The sequence below is a fragment of the Amblyraja radiata genome, chromosome 2 (assembly GCF_010909765.2).
Source record: "Amblyraja radiata isolate CabotCenter1 chromosome 2, sAmbRad1.1.pri, whole genome shotgun sequence".
Lineage (NCBI taxonomy): Eukaryota > Metazoa > Chordata > Chondrichthyes > Rajiformes > Rajidae > Amblyraja > Amblyraja radiata.
In genome coordinates, this window is record NC_045957.1 from 31609040 (window position 1) to 31634839 (window position 25800).

General features: G+C 41.0%; 1 protein-coding gene across 2 annotated transcripts in view; it reads right to left on the minus strand.

The window, feature by feature from the left end:
• The window catches only part of lmbr1 (limb development membrane protein 1), a 174432-nt gene that overhangs the window by 82760 nt on the left and 65872 nt on the right, over window positions 1-25800 (minus strand). For both annotated transcript variants that reach the window (XM_033044377.1, XM_033044386.1), the window contains 3 exons: window positions 19668-19794; window positions 17307-17375; window positions 2634-2698 (listed from right to left, as the gene is read on the minus strand). In XM_033044377.1, coding sequence (XP_032900268.1) covers window positions 2634-2698; window positions 17307-17375; window positions 19668-19794 — 261 coding nt within the window. The remainder of the gene's footprint in view (window positions 1-2633; window positions 2699-17306; window positions 17376-19667; window positions 19795-25800) is intronic.

Sequence of the window (25800 nt, forward strand, 5' to 3'; positions counted from 1 at the left end):
TTTGCTAGCAGTTCTGACTATAGCACACTACTAAAAATGCCAGAAGCTGTCAAGCTTGCACGCTGTGTGGTCAGAGAAACATGGTTGAAGTACACAAATTATGATGTATATACAATGCCCTCCATAATGTTTGGGACAAAGACCCATCATTTATTTATTTGCCTCTGTACTTCACAATTTGAGATTTGTAATAGAAAAAAAAAAATCACATGTGGTTAAAGTGCATTGTCAGATTTTAATAAAGGGTATATTTATACATTTTGGTTTCACCATGTAGAAATTACAGCTGTGTTTATACATAGTCGTCCCCCCCCCCCCCCCCCCCCCCCATTTCAGGACACCATAATGTTTGGGACACAGCAATGTCATGTAAACGAAACTAGTCATGTTTAGTATTTTGTTGCATATCCATTGCTTGCAATGACTGCTTGAAGTCTGCAATTCATGCACATCACCAGTTGCTGGGTGTCTTCTCTGGTGATGTTCTGCCAGGCCTGTATTGCATCCATCTTTAACTTATGCTTGTTTTGGGGGCTAGTCCCCTTCACTTTTCTCTTCAGTATTTAAAAGGCATGCTCCATTGGGTTCAGATCGGGTGATTGACTTGGCCACTCAAGAATTGACCATTTTTTAGCTTTGAAAAACTCCTTTGTTGCTTTAGCAGTATGTGTGTGATCATTGTCTTGCTGTAGAATGAACTGCCAGCCAATGAGTTTTGAGGCATTTGTTTGAACTTGAGCAGATAGGATGTGTCTATACACTTCAGAATTCATTATGCTACTACCATCAGCAGTTGTATCATCAATGAAGATGTGAGCCAGTACCTTCAGCAGCCATACATGCCCAGGCCATAACACCTCCACCACTGTGTTTCACAGATGAGGTGGTATGCTTTGGATCTTGGGCAGTTCCTTCTCTCCTCCATACTTTGCCTTGCCATCATTCTGATATAAGTTAATGTTATTCTCATCTGTCCACAAAACCTTATTCCAGAACTGTGGTTGCTCTTTTAAGTACTTCTTGGCAAACTGTAACCTGGCCATCCTATTTTTGCGGCTGAGCAGTGGCTTGCACCCTGCAGTATAGCCTCTGTATTTCTGTTCATGAAGTCTTCTGCGGATAGTGGTCATTGACAACTCCACACCCGATTCCTGAAGAGTGTTTCTGATCTATCGGACAAGTGTTTGTGGATTTTTCTGTATTATAGAGAGAATTCTTCAGTCATCAGTTGTGGAGGTCTTCCTTGGCCTTCCAGGCCCTTTGCAATTGGTAAGCTTACCAGTGCTCTCTTTCTTCTTAATGATGTTCCAAAGAGTTGCTTTTGGTAAGCCTAAAGTTCAGCTGATGACACACACATGCGCACACACAGGCTTCAGCCGTGGGCCCTATGGACAGTAATTAGCGACGGGCGCCGGCAGTCGCCCAAAAAATAAAAATCGCATAAGGCCCACAGCCAACGTGGAGAAGCAGCGCTAAATGCAGCTCAACTTTGCCTGTCTCGCCGGGTTCACCTACAGCCCTGCCTGGACTGACCAGTCGGGAGCCGTGGAGCTGGCGCTGGTTCTCCGCACTGGCTGTAGACCTGGGCCATTGTTGGCAGGCAGATTTGACAGGCATAGTTGAGCTGGGTTTAGCTCTGCTTCTCTGTGCTGGCTGTGGGCCTGGGGGCACCACTCCTGTCTGACTCCCGACGTCTCCGGCCACCCCCGGGCGTGGGAACACTCGGGTGGGGACGGGGATGGTCCAGTGGCGGTACGGCAGCGATTGCAGTGCTGGAGACCCAATATCGATCCTGGCTGCGGATGAGGCGCAGGTGTCCAGGGTTGCAGAGAGTGTTTTTCGCTTGTGACCTATGACCTGGGCGAGCAGTTCAAGCTCCGCTCCATGATCTTTGCTCCACGGACATTTCCCACCTCCAATCACCGCTCTGTCTCACCACCCTGCTTCCGCCTCAGACCGACACTTCCCTCCTCCAATCATCGTGCTGAATTATCATGGTCCCGTCCTCATTGCTGGCTGACCAACGTCTCTCTCGTCCAATCTGCACCCTCGATCATCAGTCCCACCTCCACTGTCTCGCGGAAAGCGGAGATTTCACTGGGTTTTTGATTCCGGATTACAAAAAATGGGGGGGGGGGGGGGGTGAACGCGTGTCCTCTGCCCCCCCCCCCCCCCCCACGATTTCCGCCCCTGGAAAGACTGGAGAAAAGACTAGGTGTTGAGACTCTCCTTTCTCCTGCATTAAGGAGGCATTTGAACAAACCTGAGCAATTACAAACACCAGTGAAGCCAAGTGTCCAAAACATTATGGTGCCCTGAAATGGCGGCACTGTGTATAAACACAGCTGTAATTTCTACATAGTTAAACCAAAATGTATAATAATACCCTTTAATAAAATCTGACAATGTTCACTTTAACCACATGTGATTTTTTTTCTCAAATCTCAATTGTGGAGTACAGAGCCAAATAATGAGTCTTTGCCCCAAACATTATGGAGGGCACTGTATTATTTTACAAGAAACATAACACCAAACATAGCACCAAACAATTTACAAAAGGAACATCTTTTAATGGAATCAAATTAAAGCAGAATTAATTGTTATACTTGCAGTTAAAGGTCTTCATTACTTACCGTTGGCTTCACAAGCAACTGCCCCATAACTGTAAACATTCTGGAGAGACCAACCGGAGTGCACACTGAAAAAAAAGGCATTTACAGTACCACATTCATTTTTTAATTTATGCCATTAGAATTCAAGTTTTTCAAAATTATAAATGTAAATTCACATTATACATTGGTAGCTGTATAAATAAGCCATATGCACATGTCCACATCTGTAATAGAACAAACAGACTTTGCCAAATCTGCATTCACAAAGTAGGTAGAATAGGCTTCAAGTATGAAGAAGGGTTTCGATTCGAAATATCACCAACCTTTTCCTCCAGAGATGCTGCCTGATCTGCTGAGTCTCTCCAGCACTTTGAATCAATCTTCGGTAGAAACCAGCATCTGCAGTTCCTTCCCAAACATAGAACAGGCATAAGGCAAGTTCTGAGGTAACCTCCTTGATCCTATCCTCAACAAAGTAGACATACCTTGAGGAGATTTCACAGTGGAGCGGACAAAATGTGTAGGAAAGAACTGCAGATTCTGGTTTAAATCGAAGGGAGACACAAAATGTTGAAGTAACTCAGGCAGCATCTCTGGTAAAATGGAATGGATGACGTTTCAGGTTGAGACCCTTCTACGGAAACAGAACTGGTATGGCTGCTCAAAACTGCTGTCCTCTTGGGCATTGGATCACAGAAGGAGCAGAATCCTCTACCGTCACAATCTGAGATCACAAGGTGAGTGGATGCTCCCATCATGACAGATGCCACTCTTCAAACAAGATATACTAGACAATAGCAAGTAGTAGCCGAGTGTATTTAATGCACCGAAGAGCAAGAGTCCCAATAAGGTTTCAACCATGGTGCTGAAGATCTGTGCTTTGGAAGTAACAAGGTGGCTAACTAGGCTGTACTCACCACCACCAAGTCAAAATGTTTGAACTCTGAATAAACATTGGGAGATGCTTCACTTGATGGACTACAGCAACTCAGGAAGCTACTGCACCGCCAAAGGCAATAAACAACATGTAATAAAAGCAAGGCTTGACTGTACTGTTAACATCCCATGGTTTAATAAAATAATCATGCAAGTCGTGACAACATGCAACAATGTTGTCAGAATTTATTATGAAAAAGAAAAATAACAGGACTTCTGGAAATCTGAAATGAAACAAAGGTGGAAATGCTCAACAAGCCTGGCAGCATTCATTGGAGAGGACATCAACCTGAACTGTTAGCCCCATTTCTCTCTCCACTGCTTCTGCCTGGCCTGACAAGTATTTCCAGCTTTTTGTCTTATTTTATCAACTTTATTAAATTAAGGAGACAGTTGCAGATATGTTTAGAAAATGGACATGCGTTCAAGATTGCATCCGAAGACCTGTGCTAGCATTATTCTTGTGTATTTTGTTCACATTACTGATATCTTCACTTAAGATAATTACCAAGTGGCACGTGCCCTGGGGGCATGCAAAGGCTGATGAGGGGAATAAAGCAAGGTCTCCGAGGACACCAGGAAATAACTGACAGAAGAAATTTCAGAATCAACTTCTACATTGAGGGAAGTTAGGAATTTTTCCATTTTAATCTAGTTCGATCCACAGACCGAGCTATAAATCAGGCAGAGTGCTTTAATAGCCATTACATTTTCAGACCAAAAAAAGTCACGCAGATGGAGCATTCCTTCCTCTAAGAAATTCCACCAATACAATTAGCTGAAGTGGTCCAACTGAGCAAACAGTAATCTGTTTTTCGTTGAGCTTAGATGCAGCATTGAAACTGGCCCTTTGGCCCAGCAGGTCAACGCTAACCATTTATCACGCTCAACATACCCTACTTTCGCATCAAGTCCTAAACACATTCAGGACAGAAGGCAACTAACCTCCAAACCCACACATCTTTGGGACGTGGGAGAAAACTGGAGCACCCGATGGAAACCCACATGGTCAAAGGGAGAATATTCAAACCCCACACAGTCAGCACCCAAGGTCAAGGATGAAAGGAAACCTCTGTGGTTGTGAAACAGTAGCTCCACCAACTGCACCACTGCTAATTTGCAATTTGGATACATCTTAATATTTTGTGTGTTAACTCTTGACACAGTTTTGTTTGTGGGGAAGGCAAGGGGCATGGAATCAGAAGAGTGGGGGGTTTAAAAATCAAGATACAACAAAGGCACAATAGAGTTGCTGCCTTACAGTGCCAGAGACCCAGGTTCAATCCTGACTACAGGTGCTCTCTGTACGGAGATTGTACATTCTCCCTGTGACCGCGTGGGTTTTTCCCAGGTGCTCTGGTTTCTTCCCACATTCCGAAGATGTGCAAGTTTGAAGGTTAATAGGCTTCTGTAAATTGTGAAGAGTGTAGGATACAGAACTGGAAAATCATAGAACTAGTGTTCGGGTGATCGTTGGTTAGCACAGACTCGATGGGCCGAATGGCCTGTTTTCACTCTGCATCACTAAATAAAAAGCAAATCAAACAGATTTAAAGTTTTATGACCCTTAACCCAAGTCTCGCAAGATCTAAACCACTCCATAAACGTATCAACTGCAGTGGAACAGAACAAAGCTAAAATGCATCTTTGGTAACTCTTCTGCCTGCTTGACTCTCAAAGTTGAAATGATTTCCAGAAAATAATAATGAAATTATCCTGCCTAACTGAATCATTTTCCATAAAGCTGAAATTATTTTCACTGGCTAGATTTGACCAGGCTTTCCAAGAATTGCAGTTAATGCAGGAAAATGGCATTAATTCAATTTATATAGTGGTGCTGCGTCACATTTCATTGCAGAAGTTGGAGCAAAATTGGTGTTAGATAGTCAGTCATAGACCTGCACAGCACGGAAACATGCTCTTCGGCCATGCCAACCATTGTACCGAAATGAGCTAGTTTCAATTGCCTGCGACTGGCCCAAATTCCTCCAAACCTTTCCGATCCATATACCCGTCCAAATGCTTTAAAAATGTTGTAATTTTACTCTTCCTGACAACTACATTAGGTAGCTCGTTCCATTTCTCCACCACCCTTTGTGAAAAAGTTGTCCATCTGGTCTCGTTTAAATCATTCCCCTTCACCTGAAACCTCTTCCCTCTAGATTTCGACTCCACTACCATGGGGAAAAGGCAGTCTATTCATCTTATCTATGCCCTTCGTGATTTTATACATTTCTAAGGTCATCCGTCAGCCAACTATGTTCCGAGGAGGAAAGTCCAAGTATATCCAGCCTCTCCTCATAGCTCAAACCCTCCAGACCCCTTAAAATACTCCCAAATCCTTTCTGCAACTTTCTGGCTAAATAACATCCTTCCTATGGCAGGTAGACAAGAACTCAAACAGGAAAAAATAGATTGATGAGAAATGGAAAGACACATTAGGTTAAAGCCATATCATTCAAGCACCTGATGATCATTGAAGTTAACAAGGATGACCATTTATAAGGAATAGTAACCTGTACTAAATGAGGCAAAGCATAAAAGGGCCACTCAAGACGGATTTAGGTTAAAGTAAATCAAGATGTTTCGTGGATGTTTGCTAGTTATCTGGATTTGGTATCTGTGACCGTACTATAGGATTGTTTATAACCTCTTGCTCATTAAATTATGGATTTTTATCTCCCAAGACTTTGATTGCAGTTGCCTATTCGGCGTATCTCAATCTTCAAACCCGAGAGAATGGCAAGGGTCAAATGCCTACAACTATTCTCATAGACCTGCAGATCAAACGAGATGACAATTAAAAAACAAAAAAACAGGATTAACAATAAAAAAGACATTGAATTTCTATAACAATTTTAAATAAAAACATTAAGATTGAGCAAAATAAAGCAGTTCAGAGGTTTACTAGAGTGCTAACTGGAATCAGCAGCTTGTCTTATATGGGAAAAATTGAGAAGACCAAACTTGTATCCCTGGAGTTTAGAAGATCAAGAGGAGACATGATTGAAACAAAACTCTGAAGAATCTTGACCGGGTGGATGCGGAGATGATATTTTCCCTAGTGGAAGATTCTAGAATCAGGAGGAGTCAATGTTTTTAAAAAACAGCATGTTGGGCACATATAATCAAGGGAAATTCAATTTCCTGAAGATCTATTGAAAGATTTTGTGAATATTTTTTAAGGCAGACACAGATTCAAAAAATCCATCATTGTACCGGTACCAAAAAATGCCTCCCCAGCCTGTCTGAATGACTACCGTCCGGTGGCCCTTACCTCGGTAGTCATGAAATGCTTTGAGAGGCTGGTGAAGAAACACATCTGCGGCTTCCTCCCTCGCAACATGGACCCGTTGCAGTTCGCATACCGTCCGAACAGATCCACAGACGATGCGGTCTCCCAGGTTTTGCACACCGCTCTCTCTCATCTTGACAGCCAGAAGGGGGGCTACTTGAGGATGCTGTTCATAGACTTCAGTTCAGCCTTCAACACGATAGTCCCCACCAGACTGGCCGGGAAGTTACTGGAATTGGGGCTCAACACCTCACTCTTCCCAGAGGCCATTCGGACTGTAAATCTCACCAGGGACTAACTTTACTGAATGTTTTTCCTTCCAATATATAATATGTAAAAGAATATGTGTGTGTTTATGATTGTGTTATAGTTTGTTTGGTTGTTGTTTGTTTGTCTTTTTGCACAAAGTCCGCGAGCATTGCCACTTTTCATTTTACTGCACATCTCGTATGTGTATGTGACGAATAAACTTGACTTGACTTGACTTGAGATAGATAAGAAAGGCGAGGGGAGAGCTAGTGGGGGAATGTTACTCAACACCTCCCTGTGTGCCTATTATTTTCGTGAGGTTAAGGTACTTTGGGATGTGAAATAAAGTCAACTAAATGAAGTTAAGGTACAGTTTAGGTGTGACCCAACTAAAAGACCCAAGTGGTTGAAGGGAATCACAATGCAGCATGCTTCAAGCATTAATAATTCCTAATTTCCAAATTCCTATTCAAGCATTAATAATTCCTAATTTCCAAATTCCTATTAGTGACCTATTCTAATAGTTCTGTTAGAAAAAAATACCTTCAAAACTTCCTTTCTAAAATCTCCTCAAAGCCTAAATTATAACAGTTAATTCAGGTTGTTAATGCTATAATATTCCACATAGTAGTTATAATATTAAAAATAAAAACAATTATTTGATCATGTTAAACCAATCCATTCAACAACACATTTGTGCAATGCATAATAACCAAAACCATGAATGCCTCATCAAAACAGGTGGAAAAGATAGCCTGATCACATCGACAAAAACACTGGAGGTTTTCAAAAAAATCTTTGATCTTTTTGATGATTGCTTTGTGGATTTCCCATTGCTCCACTTCTCTCTGACAGAAGTGAAGCAACATTATGGCCTTCTGATACAAGTGCAAAAACTAAGCATCAGTTAAAATGTCAAGGATGAAAGAATATTCCCTTCTTCTGCCTGATAACATGGCAGGTGTTTTAATTCAGCCTGCAACAAACCAAATCTCTTAACAGAAATCAGCATTACAACATGCATTCTTCAATACTGAAAAACATTATTTTTTTGTTTAACAAAAAACAATCACCAAATTCAAAGGCCAGAACCTATTCAGATAATTCTGTATTTATGTCTAAAAGTTATTTGATACTGTATGTGAACTTCTTTCATTAAAAGCAAGAACATTCCCTCCACTGTCTAAACTGTACCTTGTGCCCTCTGCCCAGCTGTGCAAAGGATTACTTCAGCAACCAAGACAACGCCTGTAATGTGCACTACTCTTGACTTGAGTTAATGTGGACCTATTGCAGAGCAATTTCTACACATGAGCAGACTGCCTATTTAATGAATCTAAATGCTCCTGCTCAACATTCCAGTTGCAGACAGATTTCAGATAGATGCCACATATCTTAAATCCCCAGCTAAGCTTTCCTAAAGATTGTGACAAAATCTTCCAATTTCTGGACCACAAACGGCTAAATAAAGCTGTTTTTAACGTATCGTTTGTATTATTTTTGTCTTACAGTTACTGTCGTACAATCTCCCTTCCAACTACACTTAAATTTCTGTATCAGATTTCACACCATATTAGAACATCACAAAACCTTTTTTTGTAGGAATGAAACAGTTTTGTAGTGTTGTGATTTATGGGAATGCAGCAGACAACCTAAGATTCACCACTATAAAAGTGGACAGAAATATTTCCATCCAAGAGGCTGGTCAAGGTATAAACATGGTGCGCCAATGAAGCAGGCTACCTTGCCCTGGATCGCATCAAGCTTCTTGGGCATTTCTGACAGCTACTTTGTTTAACAGACATGATAGATCATGAACAGACTGAGATATGAGGGAATGAGTAACTGCCACAGAATACAAAGCTCTGACTGCTCTCATAGCCACAATGCGTGTGTGTTTACAGAGACAGATGCACAGCACAGAAGCCCCACATGTCCATGCCAGCCATTTAGCACAACTACACCAACTCCCATTCAGTCCATATCCATCAATGCTTATTCTGGCACTGTGCCTGTCTAAAACGTCTCTTAAGCATAGTGAAGGCATCTCATTCCTCCACCACCACCTCTGGCAGCAAATTCCAGATATCAACTACTCTGTATAAAGGTAGTTTCCCCTTATTTATCCCTTAAAACCTTGCTCGCACCTTAAGCCCAAGTCCTCTTGTTTTCAGGACCACTAATGGTTGGAATCTTTTCCCCAGGTATACCCATGGTTCTTATAATTTTACATAACTATCAGGTCATATCTCAACTTCCTTCAGATGAAAATATAAGATATTAAAGGAAATAGACTTTCTAGTTATCCCATTTCTGTTGCTTCCCCATCACTCATGCTTCCCCTCAAATTACAACCTCTTTGCACCAACGTACATCACTTAATTTTGTGTGCACGAGTTTGCATGCCATCACATTCCATCTCATTCTCTCACCCGCCCCATTACCAGGTTCTCCACTTTCCCACCAAATCGCCAAGTATCGTTGGTGAGCTAACTGGTGATTAAATTGCCCCTAGTGCAGGTGGTGACAGGGGAATTAGGGCAGAGTTCATGGGATGAGGGATGAAGGACTATTGAGAATACTGTAAGAGACAGCATAGACTCAAATGGGTCAAATGACCTCCATGTGGTAAGATTATTTTCCTGCTTACGTCTCACCTTATTACCATTTTCCTCTTCTACTGTTACTTTATCATTGTTACATTTTTGCATATCTTTCATTCATTTGTTCTATATTTCTCTATATCCGTCTATATTTCTTGTTTCCCTTTCCACTGACTCTGTTTGAAGAAGAGTTTCAACCCGAAACTTTACCTATTCCTTTTCTCCAGAGATGCTGTCTGACCCGCTGAGTTACTCCAGCTTGTGTCTACTGATTTTGCTACTTCATGTTGGAACCTCCCAGTCAATTCCAATTTTCCAATTATTCCTAGATTACTTAGCTAGTCTTAATTGTTTTTCCTTTCGTCTCATTTATGTGGTGAATCATCAAAGAGCATTTGATGCCATTCTTTTCAAGAAAATCACTTCAAAATTAAAACTTGTTTGTAAACGTGAACTCAAATAAGAATATGATCATTCATTATATTGATCTTTCTGAAGTTTCATAATACAACATACAATTAATACACAAAAGGAAACACAAAATAAACCTGATCGAAACTGGAAAGAAACTATATCATCTGGAAAAAACTGATACATCCTGTATATATTGCACATATTGTAGAAAATGGTAGACACAAAATGCTGGAGTAACTCAGCAGGTCAGGCAGTTTCTCTGGAGAAAAGGACTAGGTGGCTTTTCAGGTCGAGACCCTTCTCCATACAAAATGGCCATATTTATTTGAGAAACTACTATAGGAGGTATAACTTAGATCATTTTGCACCAAAGTAACCAACTAACAAATGAAAAACATAAAATAGAAAATAATGCCAACATCCTTACTGCATGGATTCTACACTTAACTAAATCAACTGTGGACTAATTCTCATAGAATAAACCCTTTGAGATTCCAATTGAGAATCAGACAGACCCTCTAATAAATCACACAGCAACAATACAAAACATCATGATTTTTTGATATAGGTTACGAAGATTTAAAAGATTCTTTAATGAATATATTTTTAAATTTTGGTTGTTAACCACAACCCATCTACATTACAAGCAAATTAGATGCTTCCAGTCTTCCATATATACAGCATATCGGTAGTGAAAATGCAGAGACAGTTGTATTGAACATTTTCATCAATATTTGACCACTGTAATCCAATATCAAACAAGTGGAACAATGCAACTGCATTTATTTACTTTGAGCACTAACAGAAAATACAAACCGATAAAAAATTCAAGGAACCTTTTGTTTTGTCTTGTTAGCTCCATTTAATTGTAAAAATTGAAGATTGTCGAGGGTGCCTAATACAAATCCCTAAATTGGATAAAAGGGGAGATTTTCAGCCTGATGAATTTCTGAGACCTTGTTTGCACATCCAAAATATTCTCTTGGGATCTTTACATGGAAAGGAGGAAACGGGCAGCATCAGGTCAGCTAATGTAATATTCATGGACAATGGAACATATTGAAGACTGTGGGGATTTTTGCCAAACACTATGCAGTAGACGGATCCAAATGACTGAACATCAATCTCACTCTCGCTTGAGTAGACTTTCAATTATTGCCAATGAAGACCATCTTCCAAGGAAGGCGGCACAGTTGCTCTTAATTTCACTCTTCCATTGAAGAAATTACCAGCTTTCTCCCATTAATTTAAATATTTTGTATTGTTTCACAGAAAGTTATCAAATCAGACTGTGATGTAAAACCAACATAAACTATCTTGTGAAAATAAATATAATCATCGGCCAGTCAGCTGGTATTGTGTGGAATCTTTTGTTCTTTGAGAAGGAAGTGAAATTGTATCCACTGCACCAGGTCAGCCCAGTCCAGGACAGGCTCCATCTCGAGTTGGAAGTGCTAAAATGACATCAATTTTCTATCACTTGCCAATTGCTGGTGATATATTTGCCCTGGTTCTGTAATGACTAAGAATTATTTTGCTTTGTTACAGTTACTTGGGAGGAGGAGCCATCTTGGGGAACGACTGCTAACCAGCAGCCGTCCGTTTAATCCATTTTTTCCCCATTTTTTTTTGTAAGTCTTGTTTTTCGTTTGTAGGAGAAATGGACTTCTTAATGTGGGGGGAAGGAGGTAATCTTACTTCTAGGTCCCTACCTGGTCGGTGAGGCAGCTTTTTCTCCGGGCTGCCCGTCGACCCGTCCTCGTGGCCTACCAGCGGGCTTGGAGCGCCGTTTCCTGGCGGGGACCGCCCAGCACCTCGGCTTCGTTGGCGGCACAGCGCTGGAGCGCTATCGTGGAGCGGAGCGGGCAATGCCTTGCCTGGGTCGCCGCGCTGGATCGACGCGCTGGAGCTCCGGTGTTCAACACCTCCGGGCTGCGGGTCTGCGGAGCGCGCGGCGCCGACTTTAACATCGGGAGCCTGGGAGCTCCAACCCGGTGCGTCCCTGTCGGCTTCGGAAGCCGACAATCCCCTGCTAGGAAGCGGCCGTTCCAGGTGGCCCAGCCACTGTGAGGACTCTCCCGACGCCGGGGCAACTCCACCCGGCCAGAACGGCCAGGAACATCGGGCCTCCGTAGAGGCAATAGCGGTGGCCTCAATAGGCCTGACATTTGGGAGAACTGGGGTTGGGGACTGGACTCTGTGCCTTCCCCCACAGTGGTAACCACTGTGGGGGGATGATTTTTTTGTATGTAGTTACTATGTTAGTCTGTGTCCAAGATGGCTGTCGGAAGGGAGAGTGGACGCTGGCGCGCTTTAGCTGCCGCTGCTCTCTCTTCACATTGTGTTTTTTGATTTTGTGTCTTTGGAGCGATTTCTATCTTTAATTTGTATATTGATGATGTCCTTATTATTTATTTTTCTCCGACTATATGTTTTTTTCTCTTCTGTTAATCTTTGTAAGGTGTCCTTGAGATTTGAAAGGCGCCCGAAAATAAAACTTATTATTATTATTATTAGTATGGAAAGTTGTTGGTGACCTCTGCTGGTTGCCACACGAGTTTACAGAATCAGCACGATGTGAATATGATAAATTAGATCTGGAAGGCTCTTATTTGAAGATGCACAGAAAGAGAAGGGCTTTAGAAGTGCACATTCTCAGATTTTAGAAAGGTAATTGGGTAGTTGGGTTAGGTGGTTAGAACCGCATGGGGGTGCCTTCCATTACCAACCGAGGCGAGAAAATGCAGTTTGGAAATAAGTTGGCCTTTGTAAAATTGCCCCTAAGTTGGCCTTTGTAAAATTGCCCCTAACGTGGGGAATTTTACAACGCATTTGGTGCTGCTGCATCACAGCGCTTGGGACTCTGGTTCAATACTGACCTTTGGTGCTATGTGTAGAGTTTGCATGACTTCCCCATGACTGAATGAGATTCCCCCAAGAGCACATTTTAAGTTAAAAATGCCAAGCACATGCTGATGGGTTGCGTGCTTACCGTGACTTATCTTTTTGGGTGTAGGTAAGTGGCAAAAGAATTTAAAGGGATTTGATAAAGAGAAAGAATACGTTGTTGGGAAGAAGGGAGTAGGGTTGGGGTGAACGGGGTTGTTCTGCTGGAAAATAAGCCTCATACTTTCCTTCGGTATAATGAAGAAGAAAGTTCAACTTCGTCTCCTTTTGAAGGGCAGGTGAATAACTGGTTAAACATGCATGTGGGATGATTGCTTTACTGGCTGACACTCAGTTCCTTTTAAGCCCTTTGATTTTCTACTATTTTCACATTTTGAACTGGAGATCCAAGCAAACAATGGAATGAAATATTTGATGAAGTAGAAGGAAACAAACAAGGCGATATTGTGAAGATCCCAAAAAGGGGCATTTGCAGTAACTGTGGGGATCGCAATGGATTACATGCAAAAGTGGCACCATTTAGTCACCAGGAACTGCCATCAACTCATTTGCACCTGCTTGGCTCAGTGACATTACCAGTAAATCTCCATGGTGCTTCCTAAATTTTTTAGACTTCATAGATAAATTGTGGAAACAGGCCCTTCGGCCCACCTAGTCTGCACCGATCAGCAATCACCCCCACACACCAGCAATATCCTACACACTAAGGGCAATTTACAATTTTACCGAAGCCAATTAACCTACAAACCTTGGAGTGGGAGGAAACCAGAGCACCGGGGGAGAATGTACACACTCCGTACAGACAACACCGACAGTCAGGATCGAACCCAGGTCTCAGGCGCTGTAAGGCAGCAACTCTACCACTGCGCTGCCCCGATGTTGTATCCAGAATCAGAAATGTTATGACAGATGGGACCAAATCAATGTCCAGAAGTGATTAACATACTTTCTTTTTGTTCTGTGTCACCATTTCTAAGTATTCCATATGCTTTGAAAACTGCCTTCGAAATATGTCCTGCCATCTTCCAAGGTGTCTCGACCTCCGTTCTTGCACCAAGTACCCAACCTCAATATTTTCAGATTCTTTTCTGATTACTGTCAATTGATCAAATCTGCAGTAGTTTAAAAACTGCGAACATCAATAATGATGTTTCAATAATGTCTGAAGAAAGGTCTCGACCCAAAATGTCACCCATTCCTTCCCTCCAGAGATGCTGCCTAACCCGCTGAGTTAATCCAGCTTCGCATCCAACATCAATAATGAGATCATTTAACAATTGTATGCCTCAGAAACAATCTTTCACTCTCTTCAAAGACCATTATTTGCTCTCACCACCTGGTGGAAAGACTGGTAATTGAGATGGAAATTATGTAGACCAATCTAAAGCAGTCTACAATCTTCAACCCAATACAAGTCATACTTAAATACTGAGATTTAACAAATGAAATTTAACACCAAATCGCATCACCAAACATTTGATCAGAATTCTTTAAAAATGCTTTAAAAGGAAAGCGAGACAAAATAAAGGAGTTTCAGAAGGTGACCACAGAGTTGAGGGCGTTGGCAATTGAAGGCATTGTCACCAATGCCGATTTAAATGTACTTTTGAAAAAAATACTCAAGAGTCCAGAGTTCAGGAAGGACAGCAATGCATGATTTGTTCCTTTTACTCATTTATAGATGGAATGCGTGGTAAAACTTGCACCCTTGACAAAAGATCCCATGGTGAAGAGTGGGAGCTTGGCTGTCGCTTCAAGATGTTCTGAAGCCACCTGTCGATAACAAAGCTGAATATCATACTGCTTCTCTAGAATGGGAATTACCTTCCTCGATCAATGATACTGGGAGCAGTTCTGAGCCAAATGCTCATGTTCTAATGTTTCACAAATATCTCTGACCAAGTTTAAGTACATGTGCATCTTCTACCAGTGCCACTAGAGTCTGTCTGCGGCGCCACTGTGCATGACAAGATGGTTCCAGACATCAATTATGCTGCTCAGATTCTCTTCCTTGGATCATTTGCCAATGCAGCCAACACCAAATCCTTTGATCTCCCCTCACCTAGATGAGCTGCTCACACCCTACCACTGGCCATGATCCACGCTGTGTTTTTAACTGAAAGAGAAAAGTTAGTTGCTTTCCAAAAGCCTGTCTTTTCAGGTTCATTTTCATTTCTTCCAATCAAATATAGCCTCCTCTACGCCAGAGAAATCAGAGACAAATATGATGGCGGCTTTATAAAGCACCTGCATTTAGACGACAGGAGCGACTCTGATCTGCCTGTTTCTTGCCACATTAATTCCCCATTCCATCGCCACTCTCACCTGCCTGTGGCCTCGTGCACTGTTGCAACAAACCACAATACATGCAAGAGAAATAAATATTTAATCTTCTGTTGAAGCATGATGCTGTTTCATACATATCAAATTTTCCAACTTATTCTATATCTGAACCAGATCTAGACATTTTAGCTTATCATTTTGGCTTAGATTGTTCTTTTGGGACGACAGATGGCACAATGGGCTAAGTGTTCGGCTGGCAACCGGAAGGTAGCCGGTTCGAATCCCACTTGGAGTGCATACTGTTGTTGTGTCCTTGGGCAAGACACCTCACCCACCTTTGCCTGTGTGTGAATGTGTGTGAGTGATTGGTGGTGGTCGGAGGGGCCGTAGGCGCAGATTGGCAGCCACGCTTCCATCAGTCTGCCCCAGGGCAGCTGTGGCTACAGAAGTAGCTTACCACCACCGAGTGTGACTGAGGAGTGAATGAATAATGCGATGTAAAGCGCCTTGAGTATTAGAAAGGCGCTATATAAATCCCATCCATTATTATTATTATTTTCCTATTGGTATAGTCGGGCCTACTGGCACATTCCCCAGCCTTGCTATCAGCAGCACATAATACAGGGCACAATGGCGCAGTCGAGTTGCTGCCTTACTGCGCCAGAGATCTGGGTTCGTTCCCGTCTACAGGCGCTATCAGTACGGAGTTAGTACATACTCCCTACGATCACATGGGTTTTCTCAGGGTGCTCCAGTTTCCTTCCACACTCCAAAGACATAGGTTTGTGGTTAAATTGTCCTAAGTGGTTGGCATGGACTCGGTGGGAAGAAGGGCCTGTTGCCACATTGCATCCGAGACCAAAACTAATTCCCCTCAAATGACAAATCAACCTACTAACCAGCATGTCTTTGGGGTGTGGAAGGAATGTGTCTGAATCTCTAAAGTCAAACGACAAAATCCAAATCTACATTAATTAAATATCACCCCATCAGAGATATTCCCTTTGTTCTTCTACATGCTCTTCCACCACCTGCTCGTTAACCAATTTTCTCCCTTTTTCAGTTCCAAAAAAAAGGTCTGACCTAAAAGGTTAACCATTTCTCTTTTGACAGATGCCGTCTGACATGCTGAGCATTTCCAGCATTTTTTGTTTCAGATTTCCAGCCTGTTGGTTTTTTTTTTAATTTTCCAAAGGGAACCAGTTTACATACGACTTCCAAACAAAATTTCTTAGAGAGAACTACACTCTCATATTGGCAATAATACTGACTCATTAAATGTATATTTTCCACATCCAAAGTGCGATAGAAACAAATGTAAAATAGGAAGTGCATGGTACAAAATACTTGCAGATCAATAAAATGGAAGACAACATGGGAAACTGAATAAAATGCAGCAACACCATATTGCACCTTTAATAGATGTGACAGAGGATGAATGTTTATACCTAAATATCTTTAAGAATTCTATTTAAATGAGCAAAAAGTCATCAGAAACAGTCATGGTCAACATTGCAAGAATTTATTCTACATTTTATATTTTCTATATATTATTCCATATTGTTATTCTATAAATTGTCACAGGGATGAATTTTGTTACAAATTTGATGCTATTGAAATTTTTTTTGAACAGTACCATTTTTATCCAAAATTGCGTGCTCACCCCGCTAAAACCTATCCATGTCTAGTTAAAACCATCAAATAACCCTGCTAATTATTGAGGTCTAGGGGACACGTTTGTCCTTTGTTGAAGCTTGCCCAGTTACATTAGGCATTGGATTTTGTCTTTTTTTTTTAAGGACTCTAACGACTACTGAGTCTCTCTTCTTTATAGCTTGAATTGTGTGATTGGATGGTGGCTACTATTGATCCTGCTGCAGACTTCTGTATTCCACCACAGTGATGCAACCAACATCAGACCAACCAAAAAAGGTGCCATATTTTGTTGCCAGACAACATGGGTTTAAAAACAATTCAATCCTCTAGAGTTACTCAATAGTTACTTACGCAATAACAGTAAACCACCCATCAACGAGATGCAGGAATACAAATAGGGAAGATAAAATTCCCAAAGATCTGTAGGAGGAAACAGCCCAGGAAAAATTATTTAAGTTTGCCTAATTTATTCCATAAAAACAAAATGGCTAGTTAATTCATAACCATTTTGGAATAAGAAATTAACAGCTAAAAGCCCTGTCCCACGGTACGAGTTCATTCCAAGAGTTCTCCCGAGTTTGCCCTGAATAGAACTCGGAGATTTATGATAATGGCCGCTCGTCGGGACTCGGGGCTCTCGTGGACATTTTACAACATGTTGAAAAGTCTTCGCGAGTCTTCCTGAGCTTACCTGCCGTTAGCGAGTCTTCCCGAGTACCTGGCGTTAGCGTTACGAGCTGCTAAGAGACGTCCCCGAGCTCCGACGTACCCGCTACGTTCATTCTCCGTGCTTACCACGAGTTTGATTTTTTTAATACTTGGGAGAGCTCTTGGAATGAACTCGTACCGTGGGACAGGGCTTTAACATGGGAAAATGCTTGATATCAAACTAGAATTATTTACAACGACATAAAAAGTTAGCACAGTTCCTAGCTTTCACTGGAAGTTCATCCCTTCTAACAACTGATGATTTAAAAACAATAAAGATATTCCACTAGAATTTTGAAAGCTTGTGGAGTAATTGTCTGAATGAATCTGCAAATGCAGCATTAATCTTTCACTTATGTCACTGTTTATCCAGTTTAGGGAGAACGTTCACTGGATCAGATTCCACTTTCAATACAAATATGAAATCGAAAATCCCATTCTCCAAAAACCCGAGAGCATGCTCGAAACTTAATGGACCTGGAAGAGCCACTTTGAGAAAAGTCTGATATTTAAAACCATGCGAATCATAAATCTATGTGCCATCATTTTTGCTCTACACACCACTTGATTCCTCAATTTAATTACCAATTTGGAAAATATCCCGTGAACATAGATTTCAGTATTACAGAAGGGAACTGAGCAGCAGGAGCAAAAATGTAACAGCAGGTACACATGTAGAGGGAGATATCAACATTGCTTTTAATCATTTCTTATAATGCGTTGTCAACATTTCATGGCTTACAATTCTAACTATTTTACAAAAATTGAAAGCACATCTAATTTAAGATTCCACCAAGGTGCTTCATAATCAGAAGTATATTTGAAGCACTAATACCAATTAATATAGGTCAATGGCACAGCTAATATACACACCGACAGATCAAATATATGGTGGCACTAGGGTCTACAGATGAAGGAATCTTCAGCAAAAAATAAAATTAGCTGGAGGAACTAGAGGTCAGGCAGCATCATGAGAATGGAATGGACAGCCCGCATTTTGGGTTTTAACCCTTCATCTAGACAAAAAGAGTAGAGGGGAACTAGCTCGTATAAAGAGATGGGGAGGGGTTTAGGTGGGGTGAAAGCTCACGTTATATGTAAAAGGTGAGTAGTTGATCGGCAAATACGAGTTAGATGGAAAGGGTGGAAAAAGCAAGAACGGCTAGGATGCGATAAGCGGAAAATTAAATGCTACACATTCTAGATGGAATAAAATGGAACTGAATGTGATCAGGGTATTTGTTCAAAGAGCAAGGGAGATAATTAACCTGATAATTTATCATTTCAATGACAGGGAGCTTGAGGAATTCTGTGGCCCATTCCTGCACGTTCATTCAATAACACAAAAAAGGAACTCAGCATATGAGGCAATAACTGAAGAGGGAATGGACATACAACATTTTGGGTTGTGGTCCATCTTTAGATTCAAGCACTGCAGTTTCTTGTGTCTCTCGTATTTTGACACAGCCTTTCAAAATTCTATGAGTTCTACAGAAACTTTAAAATGTGTTCTCAAAGTCTACCACCTAATTTAGCAAGAAAAACAAGTCATTTTTGTTTACAAGTACCTTGTTATTGAGAAAGTTGGCAGTTTCAAAAATAATTTTAACATAATAGAAACTAGTTAAACAACATGCTAATAGTTAAAACATGCAACATGCAAAAGTTAAAAGTTCTCTGAAGAAATTTTGGATACCTATTTTTCTATTACCAGTTTTATACCCCAGCTATAATGTACACCCTGCATCAACAATACATGCATTACACCAACAGACAAGGAATTTGGCAATTTTTTGACTGGCTCATGTCTTCAATTTTCTGCTTGGACCTTTCTATATCAGTAACCAATGTCCTAAACAATGTAATCTAAACAAAGTAATCTGTCCTAAACAATTTTTTTTTTAAATTTAATAGTTTGTGAGGAACGATTCGTGGGACAGCAAACTAAATCCAAACTTAATAATTTTTAAACCATTTAGCAAAGTTTAGAATTTTTTCACTTACCATACAAAGATTCCATGCTGGCAGCATCGTTATCGATCAAGGCAGAAGCCACCCAAACTATACCCAAAATAAGGAGCCCAAGAAGAATAAGCATGACCAGAGTCTCAAGAATTCGTGCTTTGATTCCCTAAAAGTAAACGGAAAACAGCATATCAACAGATGCTAATGTCACTAACTTAGTACAGAAATGATTGATTTCATTAACAGGCTGTAATGTATCACACCTGTTTGCATCCAAAGTATCCAATTAAAAATTGAACTGCATTAATTAAAACCATATCAAGTGAATCGTTATCAATTAAAAATTCCTACATCATAGAAAATACTTCAGCTTCATGTTAAACCATCACCTTTTACTTCAAAAAACTTTTGTTGAGAGCATAGCAGCCCCAAGGCAAACTAACGCTGCATTAAGAATCAGTCAGCAAACAAAAAAGCTCATTATTTCTGGATGGACAAAGTTTTGGACAAGCCCTAAATTGCAGTCACATCTGGCCATTCGGGAAAATATTTTGCACTATGGTGTAGACAAACTCTTTTGATCTCTACTCGTCTTTGAAGGTTTTATTTCCATACACAAGAACACCAAAACATCACTTAAGCTACAAAAGATGCAAAGTCTATCAACTATAATACGTAGGAAGAGAGATGGAAGAGAAACGGCTTTTAAAATGAATTAACCGATTCAGTTTAAGGTGTTGCATTCTTTATAACAGCACCCAAATAGATGTTCCTCTGATTGTGACAAACATCTATGAATTCCACAGCCTTTGACCTTAACATCTATTTTCTTTAAATAACATCAGAATTCCATCCCTATAAGGACATTAAGAAACAAATTATGTTTTTAATCTGTAATTGTTATTGATTTGTTGGTAGCCCATTCATCACTGCAATTACTTAATTGAATAGCTTGTTGTAATTTTACAGTATCATTACTCCAACACCAGGAAATATGTTCTCAAATAGAAAACTAATTTCACAACTGGGCAAAAATTTACTATATTTGAAACAAGTGCAAACTGAAACCAAGACTACTGCAAGTTTATTTTGGAAATAAATTAATGTTAGATGGTGGATTCAATGTCAGAAAATCTCTCTAGTCTGAACTGTTTACGTTAAACAGGACTGTTTAAACTGAAGGGTCTCGATCCGAAATGTCACCCATCCCTTCTCGCCAGAGCTGCTGCCAGTCCCGCTGAGTTACTCTTGCTTTTTGTGTCTACCCTGTATACTTTAAGTCTGTACTCTTTTTTGCAACAGGAATATCTTAACATGCAAGATTTCCTCCCATCTACTCGAGGAGAATACACATCTCAACGAATTATTTACACTTTTATGAAGGAAAGTTGTGGTCTGAAGAGGGGTCTCAACCCGAAACGTCGCATATTCCTTCGCTCCATAGATGCTGCCTCACTCGCTGAGTTTCTCCAGCATTTTTGTGTACCTACACTTGTATGAATGTGTTTTATTGAAATAATTAGTTTTGCAATTCGCATTATCAGTTCGATTGCTAAACACTAAACAGAAAATTATATTAGAAATCCACTTAAGATCATGTCGGAAACAAACTAATGGAAGCATACTGTCAGTATAAATTGGCTGTTTGGCAACAAGAAATGGCCAATGAATTAAAGCAAAGACCTTACTTAGTTGAAAGTGCAATTCTGGAATTGGGATCACAGAAGATTTTACCAAGTTTTTAAAGTCAGATTTTAGAGTTTGTTGCTCAACATTTTATTTTATTTATCCTCAATAATAAAAGTAACAAAAAAAGTGACAGATACCAAACTCCAAGGAACAAGAAAAATCCCAGTGGAAAAAGCAGAGTCACACAAGTGACAATTTACTATTACTCACATTGCACACGTGCTTTGTTTAGTGGCCTCAGGGGAAGTCTCACTCAAACATTAAATAGTTTGTGGATGAAAAGTGAAGAAGGGTAACACGTGTTTGTTGTGTCACCCATCATTCATGTCTACTCGATGAGATATTAAAAATAAGATACAATGGTTGACAAGTAGACAGGTAAACCATGCCATGGTTGGCGATTCGAGTCATTATTTAATTCATGTTACCAGTCTTTAAGAAAACAGAAATAAAAGATTGGCTGACTGGCAGACGGCAAATAGTGGGAATAAAGGGAGCCTTTTCTGGTTGACTGCCGGTGACTAGCTCGGGTCTGCTACATTTCTCGATTCATGTTAATTATCTAGGGCACTGTTTCCCAAAGTGGGGTACGAGTATCCCAGGTGTACACGAAAGATCTTCAGGGAGGTACGCAGCAATTTTCAGCAATGAAACATAGATTCATTATTAGAAAAAAAAATACTGTGGTTATGACTTATTTTATACATACATTTGCAAATAAATTATATATTTTGTATGAATTCTCCTACTCAAGTTGTGATAACTACTGTATTTGGGTAGTTTGCAGACTCCCACACGACAACTCAGGGATACAATGCTGCCGGACCAGCGCGCCATTCCGGGACTGTAAAAATAAAGCCAAAAAATAAACAGCGGGAATTTTAACTAGCGGGTGTGTGGTCGGGGTAACCTGGGTGAAAGAGGGGAAAGGGGAAGACCCATCATGACTGAGGTTCCCTGTAGGAGGGGGTGGGGGCGTGGGAAGGAGCAATAGGACCCAGCAGGGTCAGACCACGTGCTGTCTGCATCGTGGAGGTTGTGGGCCTGGTGCTGAGCCTGGAACTCTGGCGAGGTGATCCCTCCGGCCCACTGGTGGCCGACGGAGAGGCGAGGGTCGGCGAAGTCACTGGTGGTGGCCCGTGGGCGGCTGGAGTAGAGATACGGGTCGGTGACAGCAGCATCTGTGGCCCCGGGAAGCCAGTGAAGGACGGCGACAGCGGCGATGGCTCCAGGGAGGCGGTGAGAGTCGGCAGTCGCGGAAGCTTCGGTGGTCTGGGCCTGGGTTTGGCTGGGAAGGCGGTGAGGATCAGATAGGTGGTAGATGTTGTTGCTGCTCCTCGTGGTGGCCATCTCGGCCTTGTGGTGGTCGGGCAGGCGGCACCGCGGTCCAGCTCCGGGCCTGCGGTCGAGTCAAGGAGTGTCGGTGGAGGGGTCTGGAGGCGGGCAAGCTTGCGATCCTTTGTAGAGTCTAGATAGGCGAGGAAGCGTTTGTTGAGGGTGTGGATCTGGCTCCAAATAAAGTAGAGTTGTGGTCCATTGCAGGAGGGGTGAGTGAGTGAGTGAGTGAGTGAGTGAGTGAGTGAGTGAGTGAGTGAGTGAGTGAGTGAGTGAGTGAGTGAGTGAGTGAGTGAGTGAGTGAGTGCCCAGAGCTGTGGGAGAGTCAGGGCGAGTTGGTGCCGGGTCGGCACCTCTGAAAAAATACACGATTACCATATTTTCTTTACTTGCTTGATAATTACATTTCATGATAATTAGTGAGTGCAACAGGGAAATATTTTGCCGTATTATTATAGTATTATATGTTTTATCGTACTAGTTATACACTGGGATGTAGTGATAGGCTATAATCTTGTTTGATCCTCTTGGGAGACCCCCCAAGCAAAACCTGAAATGACGCCCTGATTGACAGCTCCAGCATCTAAACAATTAGCACTGCAACACACATATTAGATGTCGAACTGCAACTGAGGTTGAAATTAGCAACTAGAGCCAAATTTTGCTGAAATATTTTCCCAACATAAGCAATTTCATCCATCACATTGATGATACATTATTTTAATAAAAATATTTAATGGATACTTTATTAATTTTATTCTGGTAATTATACATTATATTCTAGAAATTTTTTGTTTACATGCATACCTTAATCCAAAATAAAAATGTATGCAATATTTATCGTCTTTTACAATGAAATATGATTGTTTTTTACAACGGGTACAAAATGCTCACGAAAATTTACGACGGGTACACGGGCATCAAAACTTTGGGAATCACTTATCTAGGTGATGGAATTAATGGTTTTGTGGCGAAGTTTGCGGACGATACGAAGATAGGTGGAGGGGCAGACAGTATAGAGGAAGCAGGACTTACAGATTGGGAGAATGGGCAAAGAAATGGCAAATGGAATAGAGCACAGCAAAGTTCTGCTGCTATGTCATATGGTCTTAGTTTTCTTCTCTGCCCTCACTTCCCACTCCCCCAACAATCAGTGTAAAGTGTCCCAACCCAAAATGTTACTTATCCATGTCTTTCAGAGATGTGCCTGACCCGCTGTATTACTCCAACACTTTGTCTTGTTACGTAAACAAACATTTGTCTTAATCACTTCGTCCAACTTGACTCGCCAGTCTACAATTCCACTTCCGCCTTTACCACAGTTGCTGATTCAAAAGGCATCTTTCCTTTCGTTCCGATATCAAAGATCACAAAATTTACCTACTCTTAACTTTTATTACTACTACTCTGGATCTTTTTCTACTTTCCTTAAAGGCCAATTGTCCTCAGTCCTCCAGAGTCTTCCTTGTGCCCCAATTGGACACTCACCCATTTCTCTGTTTCCCCTACCCTTCCACATCTGTTCCTTCCTCTAACTTGCACTTTTTCTATCCTCATAAATGTTTGTCTTTTCATCTTTGGCCTTTATCCAACCATCTGCCCATCAAAAACATCCCTCACCTGTAACCACCTTTAACTCACTTGGCCCTGCCCCTCCCCACTTTCAGCTTTCTGCCTCCTCCCACACCACATTCAGTCTGAAGGCTCCCAACCGTAAACATGACCAATCCAAGTTCTTCAATGTTGCTGCTTGACCCATTGAGTTACTTCAGCATTTTGAGTCTTTTTTGTAAACCAGCATCTGCAGTCCCGTTTACCCAATACCACTCATTGAACATAATGCTTCCAAAAGTAGTGACATTTCGGCAGCCCTGCCTGCCAAGACGATTTACATAATGTTCAAAAAGGAAGCCACGTAACTAACTTGATCAAAGATTCTTAGCAAACTTTGTCTTGAAAAACGTTGGCAAAGTTCAAGAGGCAAACAAAAAGCTGGTGCTTCATCTAATTTTTCAGTTTGTGGGTCAATAATAATAGGCAAATGCTGATTTGTTAAAGCTGTCAAGGCATTTTATTTCCACCCCATCGTTGTCTCATGTCCATTGGGAATAACTTGATGTTGTTCTGGCTAAGAAATGGAAGGAACAGCTCAGAGTCTTAACCAGGAGTCTTTTCAAGGGTGCTTCACGATGGATGAAGCCCAACCACTAACATCAGATATCGAGAAATGCATTTGTCAGAGGGCTAGGAATCTAAGCATTACAAATTGTGCTCATGAAAAACTGCATTCACTCCTTTTCTAAATATCAATATAGAAAGTAATTGCGTCGACTAATTATGCATTTTAAATCTCAAAAGTCTTTTATACTCACTTATAGTGCCTGTATAATAGTCAAGTTGGTTCAATGTTCAAATTAATACCAAAATTACAGTAAGTAGTCCAAGTCAGTCAGTTAACATTGGATTTAGTTTGTGCCAAAATCATTTTGCACGTGTACCTTATTCTAGAACACCAAGATAGATAGAAAATTACAAATCCATAAATTCAGGATGATGCAAATAATGTGGACATGACTCAACAAAATGAGGTATTATCAATGAAACATTAGCTTGTTAAAAAACATTGAGCATTGCAGTTTGTTCTACTAATGTAGATAATGATGCTGATGACTGTATACAATAGCTCTAAAACAAGTGCTAATAATATTGTCAAAAACCGTCAATGTCATTCAATTAAATACTCTCATTCTCAAAACCAGGCTGTCTTCAGCACATTATTTCCTCTGATTTATAGACCCTCAGAGACACTGCCGACTGTAAATTACTCAAAGTGGAGAGAGCTTTTACTGCCACCATTAATCAGCCACAGATAAACACACGGGAGCAAAACTCAGCCAACTGCCCAGCTCTCCATTAACTGCTGTAATCTGGAGCTGGAAGGTCCCAAGAGGAAGCCTCCTATCAGTTCATCGCTCACATATACTTTAGTTAAAGACACACCAGATGTCAAGCTTACTTATTAGTCTATTCTTCAACCGAGGGAGCGCTGCAGTGTGTCAGAGATGAAAAGCAGACTGCTACTGTTCATAATAAAACACTAGGACAGTGAATGGCAGTTTGATGACATACTTCCTAATGAAGCTTTCAC